Consider the following 23,366-nt stretch of genomic DNA (forward strand, 5'->3'; position numbering starts at 1 on the left):
CAGGTCCATTGTCACATACTGTTATCTATCACTTCCTATGTTATAAGACATCAAACAGCTTCACCGCCCTTAGGAAAACACAACTTCCCTACGCTCATGGTGAAACCATCTATCTTGGTGGCAAGTGACCACCCCTAGTTTTCAGCACGGTCCTTGGTACACAAGGCATGCCAAACCCTCACTGTTATCTAGTACAAGGGGAAAGAAAACCCAGAATATAGCATAGGACAGCCCCCAATAAAGCAATTATTGGAATTGAAAAAAACTATTTTGAAAAGCAGAAACTGATTATCATTATATTATGAAAAGGTGAAACAAAAAGGGAGAGAAATGCCGACACAGCTGACATGCACTATACAGACACCTCTGGTGTTAGGGACTCACAGGCAAACTGCAGGGTAGCCTCCCGGCTCAGGATGATCCCCACAGAGTTGGTCGCCTCACACTGGAAGGTGCCGACATCCCGGACGCGATCCGGGGAACTGATCACTAAGCTTCTGTCCAGCACTCGGTACCGATAATCCTGGGCTTCGTCCAGAAGGGTCCCGTTTACTCTCCACCTGAGGAACAGCAGAGGGTGCGCGTCAGTCAGCTGCTGTGTCAGTCCAGCTATAGTAATGTCATTTCTATGCGTTTCAGTGCTGGAGACTTTGGACCTCATTCAGAGCCGGACGCTATTTGCGCTCGCTCGTTCAGTAAAAAGGGGTGGCTATTCAAATGAACCGTTCGCTCTTTGCGGTCTGTTCACGCCTCTAGGTCTGAACGATGCGGTCGTTTTTTGGAACACTACGCCCCCTGGCCGCTCGCATCCTACGTCATGACCGCTATTTATTAGATTAATCGAGTACATCGACCAGCGTATGAACTGCTCGCTATTCTTGTGGTTGGTTTTTCCTACCGCAATCTTGCGAGCAGTTCTGACTATAAAATAACCCAGTGACGTGGTCAATGACGCTGCAGTATTAATTATGCACACCCATAAAACGCTCATTTTGACCTTTAAGCACGCCTGCGTTCTGATCTCCACTCCCCGTTTTCAAGCACCTTCCCCTGTTACCACCCACAGACGCCTCATTCTGTCACTCAAAATAGCAGGCATTCGCTATTTAGCGAACAAACGATTTTCGGCCGCACTGACTGGTTCGCGCATGTGTATTACGATCTGTACGCATGCGCAGTTGTACGAACATTGCTCGGAACGAACGAGCGGCCGCTTACGAGCGGCTCTGAATCAGGCCCATTGTGCATCACTATCATAACTGTATAATACTAGCAGACAGCTGTGTATAGAAGTATAATGTTAGTAAATGACACGCAGTAACTATAATAGCAGGATGTTGTGTAGTGGGGATGCGGTTAATATACCGACACCCGGGATGCCGACTGGGTGCGGTTAATATACCGACACCCAGGATGCCGACTGGATGCGGTTAATATACCGACACCCAGGATGCCGACTGCCGGAACCCCGATCAGCGTCGGAAGACTGGCCACGGAATCCCAACATGGCTGGAGATGTCGACGCCGGAATCTCGACACCCGGCATCCGGAACGCAAGTATAGCAGAGCCGGGGAGGTGTTAGCCGTGGGGGGGAGGGGGGTTAAAATTAGGCGCCCCATGGGGATTTAGGCTTAGGAAGGGAGAAGGTTAGGGTCTAGACAGGGGGGCTAGGTTCAGGCCTTTGTTATGTTATGTGTAATTCTATTCTCTCATTCTCGTGCGGCAATATTGGCAACTACCCGCCTGGGGGGTTTATTTTCCCTCTTCCGGAATCGCGCAATTTGAATTTAACAAAGACCAACTTCTAATTATGTAACTACAGTGCCAGCCATCATAGCTATAGCTGAACTCTATTTATTTGTACAGTACAAGTATTATGTGTATATTATATGTACAGTGTGTGTATATATGCAAAGCTGATGTAACACAATGCTGCGTACATAACTGCTGTGAATTAATGTATCATTGCATAGATCGCTATAGTATTACACACATTAAATGAATGTTGTGCAGCAAGAACCCTATAGAACGGTCTTTACATCACTATTGTGCCGGTACAGGGCTGTGCAAGAACTACGCCAAGAGGCTGCATATACGCGCTGAGTATATATGGTCGCTGACTGCGTACTATTAGAAACACTGGGGCTCATTCTGAGTCAGGCCGATCTCTTTCCTCTCATGCAAAGAGCGAGTTTAACATACATCGTAGGCGCATAAGCGAGTTTAGGCATTTGTGCGTATCTCCGTCTGCTGCTGAGTATGACGGATCATTGCTGGATTTGGCTTTAATGAGAAATGGGCGTTTCGGGGAAGGAACTGGGCGGCGACAATGCGATCTCACGGCTCTATATTGTGGGAGTGTAGCTGAAGTACTGCGCTATTCTGAGTGGTGCGTACAGAGAAGGGAAGCCGGCTGGCGCCCATGCCGATACTAATGGTGAAGGGTGCGGCTGTGGACGGAAATACAGTGGGCAGCGCAGTTTCCTGCTTGAAGCCGCATGGAGTCTCGCATTAGCGTTACAGATACCCGCATTAGCCCTACAGATACCCGCATTAGCCCTACAGATACCCGCATTAGCATAAGATAGAAAATCTGATTATCGTGGCGTCACGCAAACACAGCCACTTTGTGTCGGCGCACAATCCGTGTGCATCCCCTGTCACGGGCCCCCACCTCTCACCACGGCGTCCGGCAGCACAGCTGACGCGGCTGGCCGGCCACCGCAGAAACAGTAGAGTGGGCCCTGAGTCAACTGCTCATGCGCAGATCACAGGGGAAATGGCGCGGTTGCCATATTCAGGGCGATTTCCTCACAGCACATGCTCAAAACGCCGGAAAAATGGCTGTGGCGGCCATTTTCTGGCATTTTGAAAAGCGCTGAGACCCCCAACACGGGACCTCGGAGAGGCAAGTTTTAGATAACATGGGTGCAGGGTGTGCGGTGCACACGGGCCCCCGGGTATGGCGGGGATAGGTATCTCGTGTGCAGTATGTGGTGGACATCAAACTGTTTTGCTGGGCTCATGGTATTATAGACTATATAGTAATTATATATGTAAGGCATAAGTCTAAGGCCCACAGGAGTCTGTTGTACTGGGTACAGGTCTTTAGCGGATATGCCATGTGTGAGATGGAAACGCATCCATACTGTGCGTCAGCTATGTTCAGCGCTGTCGTTTTATCATGGTAGGATGCGCCGTGCACCACATAGGGTTAATGAATATCATCCCTTCCTACCTAAGAAGATAGACAGCGCTATGCTGCAGAAACCAGAGCTCACTGCGGATTCATTGGATGATGGTCACTGACCCCTTGTTGGCTCTGTACGTTAGACAGAACATGGATCCTGGATGGCAATGAGCTTGCGTGCCCCTAGACGTAGCAGAGCGTGCCCACACATCATACTATCGCCACCTACCGTGTGACAGGTTTGGGGTGACCCTGTGTCTCACAGACCAGCCGCAGAGTCCGATCCTCTGAGTCCAGCGGAAAGACCAGGTTCGCCGGCTCCTGAGTGAACACTGGACCCTGCAGGGCAAGTTCATCTGCCGAGACAAGTGACAAATTCTTAGTCTACAATACTGTATATACTTACACCAAATGTCACAAGTGACAGGACGCCTCTCCTGACATGCACGGACAGGACATCCCATATTCAAACATTGATACATTGTCATAGACATTTTAGCTTTACTTTCATTATTTTTAACAAGACAGACAGTAGAGAATCTGCTCTGTTTCAGTATTTTTCATATTACAGTAGACAAGTATGTATTGAAGTGCTCATACAGTCCCTGCCCATTGAATATATACATTATCTAACATGTAACACAGTATATTTTGTCAGAACTCCTGGACTCTCAGGAGAGTAGACCAACCTCCTGGTTAACGCCTCCTTCCCCAGTGAAGTGGGCGGTCAGGGAGCTTGAAGATCTGATTTGCTGTGGATTAGCCCCACCCCCAGTATGTGATGCAAATTACATCACCAGCCACACCACCTCACCCCTTCCCCCCGCCCCTTCCCCGCATGGATGTCCCACTTGGACTACAGCTGTCCACCTAGGCACACGCCATTGATGGTTTTTAGTTATCTATAGGGAACCGTGTGGACTCCCTACCTATGGCACAACCATCAACTATTGGTCAAAATCTAATGATGGTTGCAAACCATCGATGGTCAGGGGCCATGCTTAGCTTGGACTTCCCCTCCAGGTATCTTCCAGAGGGGGAATGACACAAATATTGGAGATCATGTTCATGTTTATGGACTGTGGGAGGAAACTAAAGCTCCAGGCGGATCTCCGATAAATATGGAGAGAACATGCAAACTCCACAGACCATACCATGGATGGCCCCAGCGCCGCGCGGTGGTAATGGTAACAACTGTGCCACCAAACCACCTGTAGGTAGGACAGAGGTGATAATTATCATTTTGACAACATGCGCAGTTCTTTCACAGCTCACAAGTCTTTACAATGTCGCAGAGGGAGCGTCAACTGGTGCAAATAAATAGGCATTGCCACTCTGCATGAGCAGAATGCGAACGCGTTAGCGAGCCTTTATAACAAAAGTGAGAACGAGAAAATACTGCGCATTTCCCTTTAAAGCTCCATAATTATATATACGAGAACAGTTTCCCATTTTATGGACAATGGCGTAAATGTAACTTATCTATTTTATTACTGCTTCGCATAGGGGTCAGGCGCTGTACTCTGGGGTGCCATTTACGCTGTAGTCTCCATGAATAAGTAATATATGAAAGTGTTTCAGGTAAATAGTTACAGAATATAAGAGAGGGCAGGACACACATGCCAAAGTAGATTTTCAGTAAGTGGTTTCCGCATTTTCGGCTGCTATCATCACCATACGAAGCTGCGCGTTTCCGCTGCCTGACCTTTATCTTGACGAGGCCGCGGCAGCTGGAACGTAGCTGAAACTCACCATAAATATGTAGAGAGCTGGCTAACAAGCCCGGCTGATATATGCTGCTCTCTCTGCTGTATAATGTCTACTGCCAGCGCACAACATCCTGCTACTACTGTACAAGGGGGCCTCAGTCACATCAGCCCATTCCCTGGTTCCTGCAGCTGCTACAGAGACATCTTTATATCTCTACTGTATTGCCTGTATAATATATTATTATTTCCAGGAGGAGCAGGGGACTCCCTGCTACAACATATACAATCAGTGACTCTGCTACAACATATACAATCAGTGCTACAACATATACAATCAGTGACTCTACTACAACATATACAATCAGTGCTACAACATATACAATCAGTGACTCTACTACAACATATACAATCAGTGCTACAACATATACAATCAGTGACTCTACTACAACATATACAATCAGTGCTACAACATATACAATCAGTGACTCTACTACAACATATACAATCAGTGCTACAACATATACAATCAGTGACTCTACTACAACATATACAATCAGTGCTACAACATATACAATCAGTGACTCTACTACAACATATACAATCAGTGCTACAACATATACAATCAGTGACTCTACTACAACATATACAATCAGTGCTACAACATATACAATCAGTGACTCTACTACAACATATACAATCAGTGCTACAACATATACAATCAGTGACTCTACTACAACATATACAATCAGTGACTCTACTACAACATATACAATCAGTGCTACAACATATACAATCAGTGACTCTACTACAACATATACAATCAGTGCTACAACATATACAATCAGTGACTCTACTACAACATATACAATCAGTGCTACAACATATACAATCAGTGACTCTACTACAACATATACAATCAGTGCTACAACATATACAATCAGTGACTCTACTACAACATATACAATCAGTGACTCTACTACAACATATACAATCAGTGCTACAACATATACAATCAGTGACTCTACTACAACATATACAATCAGTGCTACAACATATACAATCAGTGACTCTACTACAACATATACAATCAGTGACTCTACTACAACATATACAATCAGTGACTCTGCTACAACATATACAATCAGTGAATCTACTACAACATATACAATCAGTGACTCTACTACAACATATACAATCAGTGACTCTGCTACAACATATACAATCAGTGACTCTGCTACAACATATACAATCAGTGCTACAACATATACAATCAGTGCTACAACATATACAATCAGTGCCACAACATATACAATCAGTGCTACAACATATACAATCAGTGACTCTACTACAACATATACAATCAGTGCTACAACATATACAATCAGTGACTCTACTACAACATATACAATCAGTGACTCTACTACAACATATACAATCAGTGACTCTACTACAACATATACAATCAGTGAATCTGCTACAACATATACAATCAGTGACTCTGCTACAACATATACAATCAGTGACTCTGATACAACATATACAATCAGTGACTCTACTACAACATGTACAATCAGTGCTACAACATATACAATCAGTGACTCTACTACAACATATACAATCAGTGCTACAACATATACAATCAGTGACTCTACTACAACATATACAATCAGTGACTCTACTACAACATATACAATCAGTGACTCTGCTACAACATATACAATCAGTGACTCTGCTACAACATATACAATCAGTGACTCTACTACAACATATACAATCAGTGACTCTGCTACAACATATACAATCAGTGCTACAACATATACAATCAGTGACTCTGCTACAACATATACAATCAGTGCTACAACATATACAATCAGTGCCACAACATATACAATCAGAGCTACAACATATACAATCAGTGCTACAACATATACAATCAGTGACTCTACTACAACATATACAATCAGTGCTACAACATATACAATCAGTGACTCTACTACAACATATACAATCAGTGCTACAACATATACAATCAGTGACTCTACTACAACATATACAATCAGTGACTCTACTACAACATATACAATCAGTGCTACAACATATACAATCAGTGACTCTACTACAACATATACAATCAGTGCTACAACATATACAATCAGTGACTCTACTACAACATATACAATCAGTGCTACAACATATACAATCAGTGACTCTACTACAACATATACAATCAGTGCTACAACATATACAATCAGTGACTCTACTACAACATATACAATCAGTGCTACAACATATACAATCAGTGACTCTACTACAACATATACAATCAGTGACTCTACTACAACATATACAATCAGTGCTACAACATATACAATCAGTGACTCTACTACAACATATACAATCAGTGCTACAACATATACAATCAGTGACTCTACTACAACATATACAATCAGTGCTACAACATATACAATCAGTGACTCTACTACAACATATACAATCAGTGCTACAACATATACAATCAGTGACTCTACTACAACATATACAATCAGTGACTCTACTACAACATATACAATCAGTGCTACAACATATACAATCAGTGACTCTACTACAACATATACAATCAGTGCTACAACATATACAATCAGTGACTCTACTACAACATATACAATCAGTGACTCTACTACAACATATACAATCAGTGACTCTGCTACAACATATACAATCAGTGAATCTACTACAACATATACAATCAGTGACTCTACTACAACATATACAATCAGTGACTCTGCTACAACATATACAATCAGTGACTCTGCTACAACATATACAATCAGTGCTACAACATATACAATCAGTGCTACAACATATACAATCAGTGCCACAACATATACAATCAGTGCTACAACATATACAATCAGTGACTCTACTACAACATATACAATCAGTGCTACAACATATACAATCAGTGACTCTACTACAACATATACAATCAGTGACTCTACTACAACATATACAATCAGTGACTCTACTACAACATATACAATCAGTGAATCTGCTACAACATATACAATCAGTGACTCTGCTACAACATATACAATCAGTGACTCTGATACAACATATACAATCAGTGACTCTACTACAACATGTACAATCAGTGCTACAACATATACAATCAGTGACTCTACTACAACATATACAATCAGTGCTACAACATATACAATCAGTGACTCTACTACAACATATACAATCAGTGACTCTACTACAACATATACAATCAGTGACTCTGCTACAACATATACAATCAGTGACTCTGCTACAACATATACAATCAGTGACTCTACTACAACATATACAATCAGTGACTCTGCTACAACATATACAATCAGTGCTACAACATATACAATCAGTGACTCTGCTACAACATATACAATCAGTGCTACAACATATACAATCAGTGCCACAACATATACAATCAGAGCTACAACATATACAATCAGTGCTACAACATATACAATCAGTGACTCTGCTACAACATATACAATCAGTGACTCTGCTACAACATATACAATCAGTGACTCTGCTACAACATATACAATCAGTGACTCTGCTACAACATATACAATCAGTGACTCTACTACAACATATACAATCAGTGACTCTGCTACAACATATACAATCAGTGAATCTGCTACAACATATACAATCAGTGACTCTGCTACAACATATACAATCAGTGCTACAACATATACAATCAGTGACTCTACTACAACATATACAATCAGTGCTACAACATATACAATCAGTGCTACAACATATACAATCAGTGACTCTACTACAACATATACAATCAGTGACTCTACTACAACATATACAATCAGTGCTACAACATATACAATCAGTGACTCTACTACAACATATACAATCAGTGAATCTGCTACAACATATACAATCAGTGACTCTGCTACAACATATACAATCAGTGACTCTACTACAACATATACAATCAGTGACTCTGCTACAACATATACAATCAGTGCTACAACATATACAATCAGTGACTCTGCTACAACATATACAATCAGTGACTCTGCTACAACATATACAATCAGTGCTACAACATATACAATCAGTACTACAACATATACAATCAGTGACTCTACTACAACATATACAATCAGTGACTCTACTACATTATATATATTTGGTGACTATGCTGCAACACATACAACAAATACAATCAGTGCTTCAACTACAGCATACACAATAAGTGACGCACTACTACATTACATACATTCAGTCACTTTGCTATAACAAATATAATCATTGACTCTGCTAAACATACAATCAGTGATGCTCTGCTACATTACATACATGTGGTCATTTTGCTACATTACATACATGTGGTCATTTTGCTACATTACATACATGTGGTCATTTTGCTACATTACATACATGTGGTGACTCTGCTACATTACATACAAGTGATCATTTTGCTACATTACATACATGTGGTGCCTCTGCTACATTACATACAAGTGGTGACTCTGCTACAACATACACAATCACTGACTACTACAACATATAAAAACAGTGACGCTCTGCTACATTATATACATTTAGTGACTTTGCTATAACATATATAATCAGTGACTCTGCTAAACATATACAGTCATCATGCTCTGCTACAGGATATACACATGTGATGACTCTGCTACATAATACTGAATCACACTACTACATTATATACATTTGATGACTCGGCTACAACATATAAAATAATTGATACTCTACTACAGTATATACATGTGGTGACTGCTAAAGCATATACAGTCAGTGACACTCTGCTACATCAAACACAATCAGAGATGCACTACTACATTACATACATTTAGTGACTCTGCTACAACATATGCAATCATTGATGCTCTGCTACATTATACACATGTGGTGACTCTGCTACATCATATACAAGTGGTTTCTCTGCTACATCATATACAATCAGTACCTCTACTACAACATTTACAATCATTGATGTTCTGCTACAGTATATACATGTGGTGATTTGCTACATCATATACAGTCAGTGATGCTCTGCTACAATATATTAATGTGATGACTCTGCTACATTATATACAGTCAGTGACGCTCTGCTACATTATATACATGTGGTGACTCTGCTACATCATATACAGTCAGTGATGCTCTGCTACATTATATTAATGTGATGACTCTGCTACATCATATACAATCAGTGATGCTCTGCTACATTATATACATGTGGTGACTCTGCTACATCATATAGAGTCAGAGATGCTCTGCTACATTATATACATGTGGTTACTCTGCTACAACATATACAATCAGTGACTCTACTACAACATATACAATCAGTGACTCTGCTACAACATATACAATCAGTGACTCTGCTACAACATATACAATCAGTGACTACTACAACATATACAATCAGTGACTCTGCTACAACATATACAATCAGTGTTTCTAGTATAACACATACAATCAGTGACTCTGCTACAACATATACAGTCAGTGACTCCACTACAACATATACAATCAGTGATGCTCTGCTACATTATATACATGTGGTGACTCTGCTACATCATATAGAGTCAGAGATGCTCTGCTACATTATATACATGTGGTTACTCTGCTACAACATATACAATCAGTGACTCTACTACAACATATACAATCAGTGACTCTGCTACAACATATACAATCAGTGACTCTACAACAACATATACAATCAGTGCTACAACATATACAATCAGTGACTCTACTACAACATATACAATCAGTGACTCTGCTACAACATATACAATCAGTGACTACTACAACATATACAATCAGTGACTCTGCTACAACATATACAATCAGTGTTTCTAGTATAACACATACAATCAGTGACTCTGCTACAACATATACAGTCAGTGACTCCACTACAACATATACAATCATTGATGTTCTGCTACATTATATACATGTGGTGACGCTGCTACATCATATACAATCAGTGATGCTGTGTTACATTATATACATGTTGTGACGCTACTACATCACACACAAGTGGTGTCTCTGCTACATCATATACAGTCAGCTGACTCTACTACCAAATATACAGTCAGTAATACACTTCTACATTATATACATGTGGTGACTCTATTACAACATATACAGTCAGTGACGCTCTGCTACATTATATACATGTGGTGACTCTGCTACATCATATACAGTCAGTTATGTTCTGCTACAGTATATACATGTGGTGACTCTGCTACAACATATACAGTCAGTGATGCTCTGCTACATTATATACATGTGGTGACTCTGCTACATCATATACAGTCAGTGACGCTCTGCTACATTATATACATGTGGTGACTCTGCTACATCATATACAGTCAGTGATTCTACCACAACATATACAGTCAGTCATACGCTGCTACATAATATACATGTGGTGACTCTGCTACACAATATACAGTCAGTGACGCTCTACTACATTATATACATGTGGTGACTCCCTGCTACATCATATACAATTAGTGATGCTCTGCTACATTATATACATGTGGAGACTCTGCTACATCATATAGAGTCAGAGATGCTTTGCTACATTATATACATGTGGTGACTCTGCTACATCATATACAGTCATTGATGTTCTACTACCTTATATACATGTGGTGACTTTGCTACATCATATACAGACAGTTATGCTCTGCTACATTATATTAATGTGATGACTCTGCTACATCATATACAGTCAGTGATGCTCTGCTACATTATATACATGTGGTGACTATGCTACAACATATACAATCAGTGACTCTACTACAACATATACAATCAGTGACTCTGCTACAACATATACAATCAGTGACTCTACAACAACATATACCATCAGTGCTACAACATATACAATCAGTGACTCTACTACAACATATACAATCAGTGACTCTGCTACAACATATACAATCAGTGACTACTACAACATATACAATCAGTGACTCTGCTACAACATATACAATCAGTGTTTCTAGTATAACACATACAATCAGTGACTCTGCTACAACATATACAGTCAGTGACTCCACTACAACATATACAATCATTGATGTTCTGCTACATTATATACATGTGGTGACGCTGCTACATCATATACAATCAGTGATGCTGTGTTACATTATATACATGTTGTGACGCTACTACATCACACACAAGTGGTGTCTCTGCTACATCATATACAGTCAGCTGACTCTACTACCAAATATACAGTCAGTAATACACTTCTATATTATATACATGTGGTGACTATTACAACATATACAGTCAGTGACGCTCTGCTACATTATATACATGTGGTGACTCTGCTACATCATATACAGTCAGTTATGTTCTGCTACAGTATATACATGTGGTGACTCTGCTACAACATATACAGTCAGTGACGCTCTGCTACATTATATACATGTGGTGACTCTGCTACATCATATACAGTCAGTGATTCTACCACAACATATACAGTCAGTCATGCGCTGCTACATAATATACATGTGGTGACTCTGCTACACAATATACAGTCAGTGACGCTCTACTACATTATATACATGTGGTGACTCCCTGCTACATCATATACAATTAGTGATGCTCTGCTACATTATATACATGTGGTGACTCTGCTACATCATATAGTCAGAGATGCTTTGCTACATTATATACATGTGGTGACTCTGCTACATCATATACAGTCATTGATGTTCTACTACCTTATATACATGTGGTGACTTTGCTACATCATATACAGACAGTTATGCTCTGCTACATTATATACATGTGGTGACTATGCTACATCATATACAGTCATTGATAAATTGCTACATTAAATAAACGTGGTTACTCTGCTACATCATATGCAGTCAGTGATGCTCTGCTACATTATATAGTCAGTGATGCTCAGCTACATTATATGCATGTGGTGACTCTGCTACATCATATAAAGTCAGTGATACTCTGCTACATTATATACACGTGGTTACTCTGCTACATTATATACAGTCAGTGATGTTCTGCTACATTATAAAGTTGTGGTGACTCTGCTACTTCATATACAATCAGTGATACTCTGCTACATTATATACATGTGGAGCCTCTGCTATATCATATACAGTCAGTGATGCTCTGCTACATTATATACATGTGGTGACACTGGTACATCATATACAGTCAGTGATACTCTGCTACATTATATACATGTGGAGCCTCTGCTACATCATATACAGTCAGTGATGCTCTGCTACATTATAAAGTTGTGGTGACTCTGCTACATCATATACAGTCAGTGATACTCTGCTACATTATATACATGTGGAGCCTCTGCTACATCATATACAGTCAGTGATATTCTGCTACATTATATACATGTGGTAACTCTGCTACTTCATATACAATCAGTGATGGGCTGCTACATTATATACATGTGGTGACTCCCTTCTACATCATATACAGTCAGTGAAGTTCTGCTACATTATATACATGTGGTGACTCTGCTACATCATATACAGTCAGTGATGCTCTGCTACATTATATACACGTGGTTACTCTGCTACAATATATACAGTCAGTGATGATCTGCTACATCATATATATATGGTGTCTCTGCTACATCATATACAGTCTGATTCTACCAGAACATATACAGTCAGTGATGCTCTGCTACATTATATACATGTGGTGACTCCCTACTACATCATACACAATCAGTGATGCTCTGCTACATTATATACATGTGGTGACTCTGCTACATCATATATATATAGTGTCTCTGCTACATCATATACAATCAGTGACTCTACTACAACATATACAATCAGTGATGCTCTGCTACATTATATACATGTGGTGACTATGTAAAATCAAATACAGTCATTGATAATCTGCTACATTATATAAACGTGGTTACTCTGCTACAATATATACAGTCAGGGAAGCTCTGCTACATTATATACATGTGGTGACTCTGATACATCATATATATATAGTGTCTCTGCTACATCATATACAATCAGTGACTCTACTACAACATATACAATCAGTGATGCTCTGCTACATTATATACACGTGGTGACTCTGCTACATCATATACAATCAGTGATGCTCTGCTACATTAGATACATGTGTGACTCGACTACATCATATACAGTCAGTGACGCTCTGCTACATCATATACAATTAGTGATGTTCTGCTACATTATAAAGTTGTGGTGACTCTGCTACTTCATATACAATCAGTGATGCTCTACTACATTATATACATGTGGTGACATTGCTACATCATATACAGTCAGTGATGCTCTGCTACATTATATACATGTGGTGACTCTGCTACATCATATACAGTCAGTGATGCTCTGCTACATTATATACAGTCAGTGATGCTCTGCTACATTATATACAGTCAGTGCTGCTCTGCTACATTAAATACATGTGGTGACACTACTACATCATATACAGTCAGTGATGCTCTGCTACATTAGATACATGTGGTGACTCTGCTACATCATATACAGTCAGTGATGCTCTTCTACATTATATACATGTGGAGACTCTGCTACAACATATACAGTCAGTGATGCTCTGCTACATTATATACATGTGGTGAATCTACTACATCATATACAGTCAGTGAAGCTCTGCTACATTATATACATGTGTTGACTATACTACATCATATACAGTCATTGATAATCTGCTACATTATATACATGTGGTGACTTTGCTACATCATATACAATCAGTGACTCTACTACACCATATATATAATCAGTGATGCTCTGCTACATTATATACAGTCAGTGATGCTCTGCTACATTATACACATGTGGTGACTTTGCTACATCATATACAATCAGTGATGCTCTGCTACATTATATACATGTGGTGACTTTGCTACATCATATACAGTCAGTGATGCTCTGCTACATTATATACATGTGGTGACTCTGCTACATCATATACAATCAGTGATGCTCTGCTACATTATATACATGTGGTGACTTTGCTACATCATATACAGTCAGTGATGCTCTGCTACATTATATACATGTGGTGACTCTGCTACTTCATATACAATCAGTGATGCTCTTCTACATTATATACATGTGGTGACTCCGCTACAACATATACAGTCAGTGATGCTCTGCTACATTATATACATGTGGTGACTATACTACATCATATACAATCAGTGATGCTCTGCTACATTATATACATGTGGTGACTTTGCTACATCATATACAGTCAGTGATGCTCTGCTACATTATATACATGTGGTGACTCTGCTACTTCATATACAATCAGTGATGCTCTTCTACATTATATACATGTGGTGACTCTGCTACATCATATACAGTCAGTGAAGCTCTGCTACATTATATACATGTGGTGACTATACTACATCATATACAGTCATTGATAATCTGCTACATTATATACATGTGGTGACTTTGCTACATCATATACAATCAGTGACTCTACTACACCATATATATAATCAGTGATGCTCTGCTACATTATACACATGTGGTGACTCTGCTACTTCATATACAATCAGTGATGCTCTTCTACATTATATACATGTGGTGACTCTGCTACAACATATACAGTCAGTGATGCTCTGCTACATTATATACATGTGGTGACTCTGCTACATCATATACAGTCAGTGAAGCTCTGCTACATTATATACATGTGGTGACTATACTACATCATATACAGTCAGTAATACACTACTACATTATATACATGTGGTGACTCTGCTACATCATATACAATCAGTGACTCTACTACACCATATATATAATCAGTGATGCTCTGCTACATTATACACATGTGGTGACTCTGCTACATCATATACAATCAGTGATGCTCTGCTACATTATATACATGTGGTGACTTTGCTACATCATATACAGTCAGCGATGCTTTGCTACATTATATACATGTGGTGACTTTGCTACATCATATACAGTCAGTGACGCTCTGCTACATGATATACATGTGGTGACTTTCCTACATCATGTACAGTCAGTGATGCTGTGCTACAGTATATACATGTGGTGACTCTGCTACATCATATACAGTCAGTAATACACTACTACATTATATACATGTGGTGACTCTGCTACATCATATACAGTCAGTGATGCGCTGTTACATTATATACATGTGGTGACTCTGCTTTATCATATACAGTCAGTGATGCGCTGTTACATTATATACATGTGGTGACTCTGCTACATTATATACAGTCAGTAATGTTCTTCTAAATCAGATACAGTCAGTTTTGCTCTGCTACAGCATATACATGTGGTGACTCTACTACATCATATGAAGTCAACGATGCTCTGCTACATCATATACATTTGGTGACTGCTACAACATATACAATGAGTGATGCTCTGCTACATTATATACTTGTGGTGACTCTGCTACATCATATACAATCAGTGACTCTACTACAACATATACAATCAGTGATGCTCTGCTACATTATATACTTGTGGTGACTCTGCAACATCATATACAGTCAGTGATTTTCTGCTACATTATATACAGACAGTTATGCTCCTACATTATATACATGTTGTGACTCTGCTACATTAGCATTCCCGCTAGGATGTTTTAGCGGGGCGTGGCGCCCTGCCCTCCTTCTGCAGGGCAAAAAGCTCCCTGCCCTCATAGCCTGCGGTTGCCGTCTTCACCCGCAGGTCGCAGTGTCCCGCAGGTGGGGAAATCTGCGGTGACCTGGTCGTTTTTTGAAAAAATACGCCCCCTGGCCACTCGCATCCTACGTCATGTCCGCTATTTATTAGATTAATCGAGTACATCGACCAGCGTATGAACTGCTCGCTATTCTTGGGGTTGGTTTTTCCTAACGCAATCTTGCGAGCAGTTCTGACTATAAAATATCCCAGTGACGTGGTCAATGACGCTGCTGTATTAATTATGCACACCCATAAAACGCCTGTTTTGACCTTTAAGCACGCCTGCGTTCTGATCTCCACTCCCCGTTTTCAAGCACCTTCCCCTGTTACCACCCACATACGCCTCTTTCGGTCACTCAAATTATCAGGCATTCGCTATTTTGCGAGCACATGAATTTCGACCGCACTGACTGGTTCGCGCATGCGTATAACGATCCGTACGCATGCGCAGTTGGGCAAACATCTCTCGGAGCGAACGAGCGGCCGCTTACGAGCGGCTCTGAATCAGGCCCATAGATTGTAAGCTCCACTGGGGCAGGGACAGATGTGAATGGTAAGATATAAAGCGCTGTGGAATATGTGTGCGCTATTTAAATAACTGGTAATAAATAAATAAAATAAATGTGGTGCCTCTGCTAAATTATATACAATCAGGGACTCTACTACAACATATACAATCATTGATGTTCTGCTACATCATATACATGTGGTGACTCTGCTACATCATATACAGTCAGTGACGCTCTGCTACATTATATACATGTGGTGACTCTGCTACATCATATATATATGGTGTCTCTTCTACATCATATAAAATCAGTGACTCTACCACAACATATACAGTCAGTGATGCTCTGCTACATTATATACATGTGGTGACACTACTACATCATATAGAGTCAGTGATGCTCTGCTACATTATATACACGTGGTTACTCTGCTACAACATTTACAATCAGTGACTCTACTACAACATATACAATCAGTGACTCTGCTACAACATATACAATCAGTGACTCTGCTACAATATATACAATCAGTGCTACAACATATACAGTCAGTGACTCTACTACAACATATACAATCAGTGCTACAACATATACAGTCAGTGACTCCACTACAACAGTTACAATCAGTGACGCTTTGCTACATTATATACATGTTGTGACACTACTACATCATATACAAGTGGTGTCTCTGCTACATCATATACAGTCAGCTGACTCTACTACCAAATATACAGTCAGTAATACAGTTCTACATTATATACATGTGGTGACTCTATTACAACATATACAGTCAGTGACGCTCTGCTACATTATATACATGTGGTGACTCTGCTACATCATATACAGTAAGTGATGCTCTGCTACATTATATACATGTGGTGACTCTGCTACATCATATACAGTCAGTGATGCTCTGATACATGATATACATGTTGAGAATCTGCTACATCATATATATATATATATATATATATATATATATGGTGTCTCTGCTACATCGTATACAATCAGTGACTCTACTACAACATATACAGTGAGTGATGCTCTGCTACATTATATACTTGTGGTGACTCTGCTACATCATATACAGTCAGTGATGCTCTGCTACATTATATACATGTGGTGACTCTGCTACATCATATACAGTCAGTGATGCTCTGCTACATTATATACATGTGGAGAATCTGCTACATCATATATATATATATATATATATATATATATATATATATATGGTGTCTCTGCTACATCGTATACAATCAGTGACTCTACTACAACATATACAGTCAGTGATGCTCTGCTACATTATATACTTGTGGTGACTTTGCTACATCATATACAGTCAGTGATTTTCTGCTACATTATATACAGACAGTTATGCTCCTACATTATATACATGTTGTGACTCTGCTACATTAGCATTCCCGCTAGGATGTTTTAGCGGGGCGTGGCACCCTGCCCTCCTTCTGCAGGGCAAAAAGCTCCCTGCCCTCATAGCCTGCGGTTGCCGTCTTCACCCGCAGGTCGCAGTGTCCCACAGGTGGGGAAATCTGCGGTGACCTGGTCGTTTTTTGAAAAAATACGCCCCCTGGCCACTCGCATCCTACGTCATGTCCGCTATTTATTAGATTAATCGAGTACATCGACCAGCGTATGAACTGCTCGCTATTCTTGGGGTTGTTTTTTCCTAACGCGATCTTGCAAGCAGTTCTGACTATAAAATATCCCAGTGACGTGGTCAATGACGCTGCTGTATTAATTATGCACACCCATAAAACGCCTGTTTTGACCTTTAAGCACGCCTGCGTTCGGATCTCCACTCCCCGTTTTCAAGCACCTTCCCCTGTTACCACCCACATACGCCTCTTTCGGTCACTCAAATTATCAGGCATTCGCTATTTTGCGAGCACATGAATTTCGACCGCACTGACTGGTTCGCGCATGCGTATAACGATCCGTACGCATGCGCAGTTGGGCAAACATCTCTCGGAGCGAACGAGCGGCCGCTTACGAGCGGCTCTGAATCAGGTCCATAGATTGTAAGCTCCACTGGGGCAGGGACAGATGTGAATGGTAAGATATAAAGCGCTGTGGAATATGTGTGCGCTATTTAAATAACTGGTAATAAATAAATAAAATAAATGTGGTGCCTCTGCTAAATTATATACAATCAGGGACTCTACTACAACATATACAATCATTGATGTTCTGCTACATCATATACAGTCAGTGACGCTCTGCTACATTATATACATGTGGTGACTCTGCTACATCATATACAGTCAGTGATGCTCTGCTACATTATATACATGTGGTGACTCTGCTACAACATATACAGTCAGTGATGCTCTGCTACGTTATATACACGTGGTGACTCTGCTACATCATATACAAACAGTGACTCTACTACATCATATACATTCAGTGATACTCTGCTACATCATATACAGTCAGTGATGCTCTGCTACATTATATACATGTGGTGACTCTGCTACAACATATACAGTCAGTGATGCTCTGCTACGTTATATACACGTGGTGACTCTGCTACATCATATACAAACAGTGACTCTACTACATCATATACATTCAGTGATACTCTGCTACATCATATACAGTCAGTGATGCTCTGCTACAGTATATACATGTAGTGACTCTGCTATATCATATACAGTCAGTGATGCTCTGCTACATTATATACACGTGGTGACTCTGCTACATCATATACAAACAGTGACTCTACTACATCATATACATTCAGTGATACTCTGCTACATCAAATACAGTCAGTGATGCTCTGCTACATTTTATACATGTGGTGACTCTGCTATATCATATACAGTCAGTGATGCTCTGCTACATTATATACACGTGGTGACTCTGCTACATCATATACAAACAGTGACTCTGCTATATCATATACAGTCAGTGATGCTCTGCTACATTAAATAAATGTGGTGACTCTACTACATCATATACAGTCAGTGATGCTCTGCTATATTATATACACGTGGTGACTCTGCTACATCATATACAGTCAGTGATGCTCTGCTACATTATATACATGTGGTGACTCTGCTACAACATATACAGTCAGTGATGCTCTGCTACATTATATACATGTGGTGATTCTGCTACATCATATACAGTCAGTGATGCTCTGATACATTATATACAGTCAGTGACGCTCTCTACATTATATACATGTGGTGACTCTGCTACAACATATACAATGAGGTGACTGCAACATCATATACAGTCAGTTCTGCTCTGCTACAGTATATACATGTGGTGACTATGCTACACTATATACATGTGGTGGCTCTGCTACAATATATACAATCAGTGATGCTCTGCTACATTATATACATCTGGTGACTCTTCTACATCATATACAGTCAGTGACTCTACTACCACATATACAGTCAGTAATACACTGCAACATTATATACACGTGGTGACTCTGCTACATCATATACAATCAGTGACTCTACTACAACATATACAGTCAGTGATGCTCTGCTACAGTATATACATGTGGTGACTCTACTACAACATATACTGTCAGTGATGCTCTGCTACAGTATATACATGTGGTGACTCTGCTACAACATATACAGTCAGTGATGCTTTGCTACAGTATATACATGTGGTGACTCTACTACAACATATACAGTCAGTGATGCTCTGCTACAGTATATACATGTGGTGACTCTACTACAACATATACAGTCAGTGAAGCTGTGCTACAGTATATATATGTGGTGACTCTACTACAACATATACAGTCAGTGATGCTCTGCTACATCATATACATGTAGTGACTCTGCTACATCATATAGTCAGTGACGCTCTGCTACATTATATACATGTAGTGACTCTGCTACATCATATACAGTCAGTGACGCTCTGCTACATTATATACATGTAGTGACTCTGCTACATCATATACAGTCAGTGACGCTCTGCTACATTATATGCATGTAGTGACTCTGCTACATCATATACAGTCAGTGATGCTCTGCTACATTATATACATGTGGTAACTCTGCTACAACATATACAGTCAGTGATGATCTGCTACAGTATATACATGTGTTGACTGCTACAATATATACAAACAGTGACTCTACTACAGTATAAAACAAGAGATGCTCTACTACATCGTATGCAGTCAGTGATGCTCTGCTACAGTATTTACATTTGGTGACTCTGCTACATCATATACAGTCAGTGACTCTGCTACATCGTATACAGTCAGTGATGCTCTTCTACATTATATACATGTGGTGATTCTGCTACAACATATACAATCAGTGATGCTCTGCTACAGTATTTACATTTGGTGACCCTCCTACATCATATACAGTCAGTGACTCTGCTACATCGTATACAGTCAGTGATGCTCTTCTACATTATATACATGTGGTGACTCTGCTACAACATATACAGTCAGTAATGCTCTGCTACATTATATACATGTGTGACTCTGCTACATCATATATATGTGGTGACTCTGCTACATCATATACAGTGAGTAATGCTCTGCTACATTATATACATGTGTGACTCTGCTACATCATATACATGTGGTGACACTGCTACATCATATACATGTAGTGACTCTGCTACATCATATACAGTCAGTGATGCTCTGCTACATTATATACATGTGGTGACTCTGCTACATCATATACAGTCAGTGATGCGCTGCAACATTATATACATGGTTGACTCTGCTACAACATATACAATCAGTGATGCTCTGCTACATTATATACATGTGGTGACTCTGCTACAACATATACAGACAGTAAAGATCTCGTACATTATATACATGTGTGACTCTGCTACATCATATACATGTGTGACTCTGCTACAACATATACAAGCAGTGATGCTCTGCTACATTATATACATGTGGTGACTCTACTACATCATATACAGTCAGTGATGCTCTGCTACATTATATACATGTGGTGACTCTGCTACATCATATACAGTCAGTGATGCTCTGGTAGATTATATACATGTAGTGACTCTGCTACATCATATACAGTCAGTGATGCTCTGCTACATTATATACATGTGGTGACTCTGCTACATCATATACAATCAGTGATGCGCTGCAACATTATATACATGGTTGACTCTGCTACAACATATACAGTCAGTGATGCTCTGCTACATTAAATACAGTCAGTGATGCTCTTCTACATTATATACATGTGGTGATTCTGCTACAACATATACAGTCAGTGATGCTCTGCTACAGTATTTACATTTGGTGATTCTGCTACAACATATACAATCAGTAATGCTCTGCTACAGTATTTACATTTGGTGACCCTGCTACATCATATACAGTCAGTGACTCTGCTACATCGTATACAGTCAGTGATGCTCTTCTACATTATATACATGTGGTGACTTTGCTACAACATATACAGTCAGTAATGCTCTGCTACAGTATTTACATTTGGTGACCCTAATACATCATATACAGTCAGTGACTCTGCTACATCGTATACAGTCAGTGATGCTCTTCTACATTATATACATGTGGTGATTCTGCTACAACATATACAATCAGTGATGCTCTGCTACAGTATTTACATTTGGTGACCCTGCTACATCATATACAGTCAGTGACTCTGCTACATCGTATACAGTCAGTGATGCTCTTCTACATTATATACATGTGGTGACTTTGCTACAACATATACAGTCAGTAATGCTCTGCTACATTCTATACATGTGTGACTCTGCTACATCATATACATGTGGTGACTCTGCTACATCATATACATGTGGTGACTCTCCTACATCATATACAGTCAGTGATGCGCTGCAACATTATATACATGGTTGACTCTGCTACAACATATACAATCAGTGATGCTCTGCTACATTATATACATGTGGTGACTCTGCTACAACATATACAGACAGTAAAGATCTCGTACATTATATACATGTGTGACTCTGCTACATCATATACATGTGTGACTCTGCTACAACATATACAAGCAGTGATGCTCTGCTACATTATATACATGTGGTGACTCTACTACATCATATACAGTCAGTGATGCTCTGCTACATTATATACATGTGGTGACTCTGCTACATCATATACAGTCAGTGATGCTCTGGTAGATTATATACATGTAG

At 39.8% G+C, this 23,366-nt stretch overlaps 1 protein-coding gene across 3 annotated transcripts in view; it reads right to left on the reverse strand.

Moving 5' to 3' along the window:
• The window catches only part of LOC148454536 (contactin-4-like), a 370,760-nt gene that overhangs the window by 80,005 nt on the left and 267,389 nt on the right, over positions 1-23,366 (reverse strand). For all 3 annotated transcript variants that reach the window (XM_088460822.1, XM_088460823.1, XM_088460821.1), the window contains exons 3-4: positions 3,421-3,547; positions 385-560 (exon numbers count right to left, since the gene is read on the reverse strand). In XM_088460822.1, coding sequence (XP_088316948.1) covers positions 385-560; positions 3,421-3,547 — 303 coding nt within the window. The remainder of the gene's footprint in view (positions 1-384; positions 561-3,420; positions 3,548-23,366) is intronic.

Source organism: Taudactylus pleione, unplaced genomic scaffold (assembly GCF_031769625.1).
Source record: "Taudactylus pleione unplaced genomic scaffold, aTauple2 ptg000986l, whole genome shotgun sequence".
NCBI lineage: Eukaryota > Metazoa > Chordata > Amphibia > Anura > Myobatrachidae > Taudactylus > Taudactylus pleione.